The sequence below is a fragment of the Anneissia japonica genome, unplaced genomic scaffold (genome assembly GCF_011630105.1).
Source record: "Anneissia japonica isolate Jap-2015-1 unplaced genomic scaffold, ASM1163010v1 scaffold284824_len513422_cov204, whole genome shotgun sequence".
Taxonomy (NCBI): domain Eukaryota; kingdom Metazoa; phylum Echinodermata; class Crinoidea; order Comatulida; family Comatulidae; genus Anneissia; species Anneissia japonica.
In genome coordinates this window covers 299510-300900 of record NW_022732066.1, presented here as the reverse complement: position 1 = coordinate 300900, position 1391 = coordinate 299510, and the positions used below count along the sequence as shown (strand labels likewise).

The 1391-nt window shown below is 36.2% G+C and overlaps 1 protein-coding gene across 1 annotated transcript in view; it reads left to right on the top strand.

The window, feature by feature from the left end:
• LOC117115569 overlaps nt 1-1391 on the top strand; it is a 23776-nt gene that overhangs the window by 16669 nt on the left and 5716 nt on the right. The window contains exons 9-11 of the mRNA XM_033259423.1: nt 254-503; nt 595-710; nt 1250-1385. Coding sequence (XP_033115314.1) covers nt 254-503; nt 595-710; nt 1250-1385 — 502 coding nt within the window. The remainder of the gene's footprint in view (nt 1-253; nt 504-594; nt 711-1249; nt 1386-1391) is intronic.

The window sequence follows — 1391 nt, the reverse complement described above, 5'->3', positions numbered from 1 at the left end:
AAGTGTTCTACAGTCTACATGCCTTGTTGTCATAATTTTTTGTTTCAACGACTTATATATATATATATATGTATATATATATATATATATATACATACATACATTCAACTGGAATATGGAACACCCCAAAACAACATTCCAAATACAGTAATATTAAAAAATTAAATCGAGGATTTACACAAGTTGTACGGACCAATATGTGTAGAATGCTTTCAGGTCGACTATAAACCCTTTATTTTTTTGTTACCTGCAGTTGTCAAAAATTACCTTGCCGATAGAAGACACCGTAGTGGAAATGTATTCCAGGTCTTGTGAACAATTCTGCCTTGACACTTGTATAGATATTCCAGACGTGTTAGGCATGACCGTATGTACCATGTGCTGCACAACTGATCTCTGCAATAGCAATTATGCTGAAACTGCACAGACGAGCGACGTGCAACCAGAAGGTGATGTACAACTAGAAGGTGATGTACAACCGGCCAACGGTAAGCAACCAGAAGGCAAGTATGATAATACATATTAATCAGTTGTGTACCTCTTTCATTTATTTAGTGATGACTTTTGTAAATATTTCGTTATTTATACTTTCAGATGGTAACAATGCATTGCTGTGTTACAACTGTACACAGGCTCAAGATCCGACCTGCAGACAAACGCTATCGGACACGAGTAGTATTCCTCAGGCTATCTGCTCAGGAATATGTATGGTAAGAATCTCAATACGTTTGATTAATTCATAATTCAACTATGGTGATTGATTAATCAATTAATATAGAAGCATATTGGGTTGATGTTGCGACAGTCTTTCCCATGTAGCCCATACATTAAGTGCGTTCACAGTATCATTAGTAACGTTGAATATATTTGTGTGTCCACATGATTTTTTCCATGATGAGTATCGCTTTACTAGTTCTCGTCTCCAACAATCACATTTCTGGGGAAAACACTAAAGGTGCTCAGGGATATGTATGGTAAAAATCTCATTACGTTTGATTATTTTATAAAAAATAACTATGGCGATAAATTAATATAGTAGCATTTGTATTGGGTCGATGTTGCCTTAGAGACTTTTCTGTGAAGGCCATAAAGTAAATTTGTCCAATGTGTCACTTTAAAAATCATTACCATTCGTCACATACTGCCTGTCGAATGTGCATATACAGTATATATCACTTGTATTGACCAATATGTGTAGTGTGGCTTGACTACGTCGATTGTGAACCCTGTATTTCTTTGTTACTTGCAGTTGTCAAAAACGGCTTTGACGATAGGAGACACTGTAATGGAAATGTATACCAGGTCTTGTGAACAATTCTGCCTTGAAACTTGTATAGATATTCCGGACATGATGAACATGACCGTATGTAGCAAGTGCTGCACAACTGATC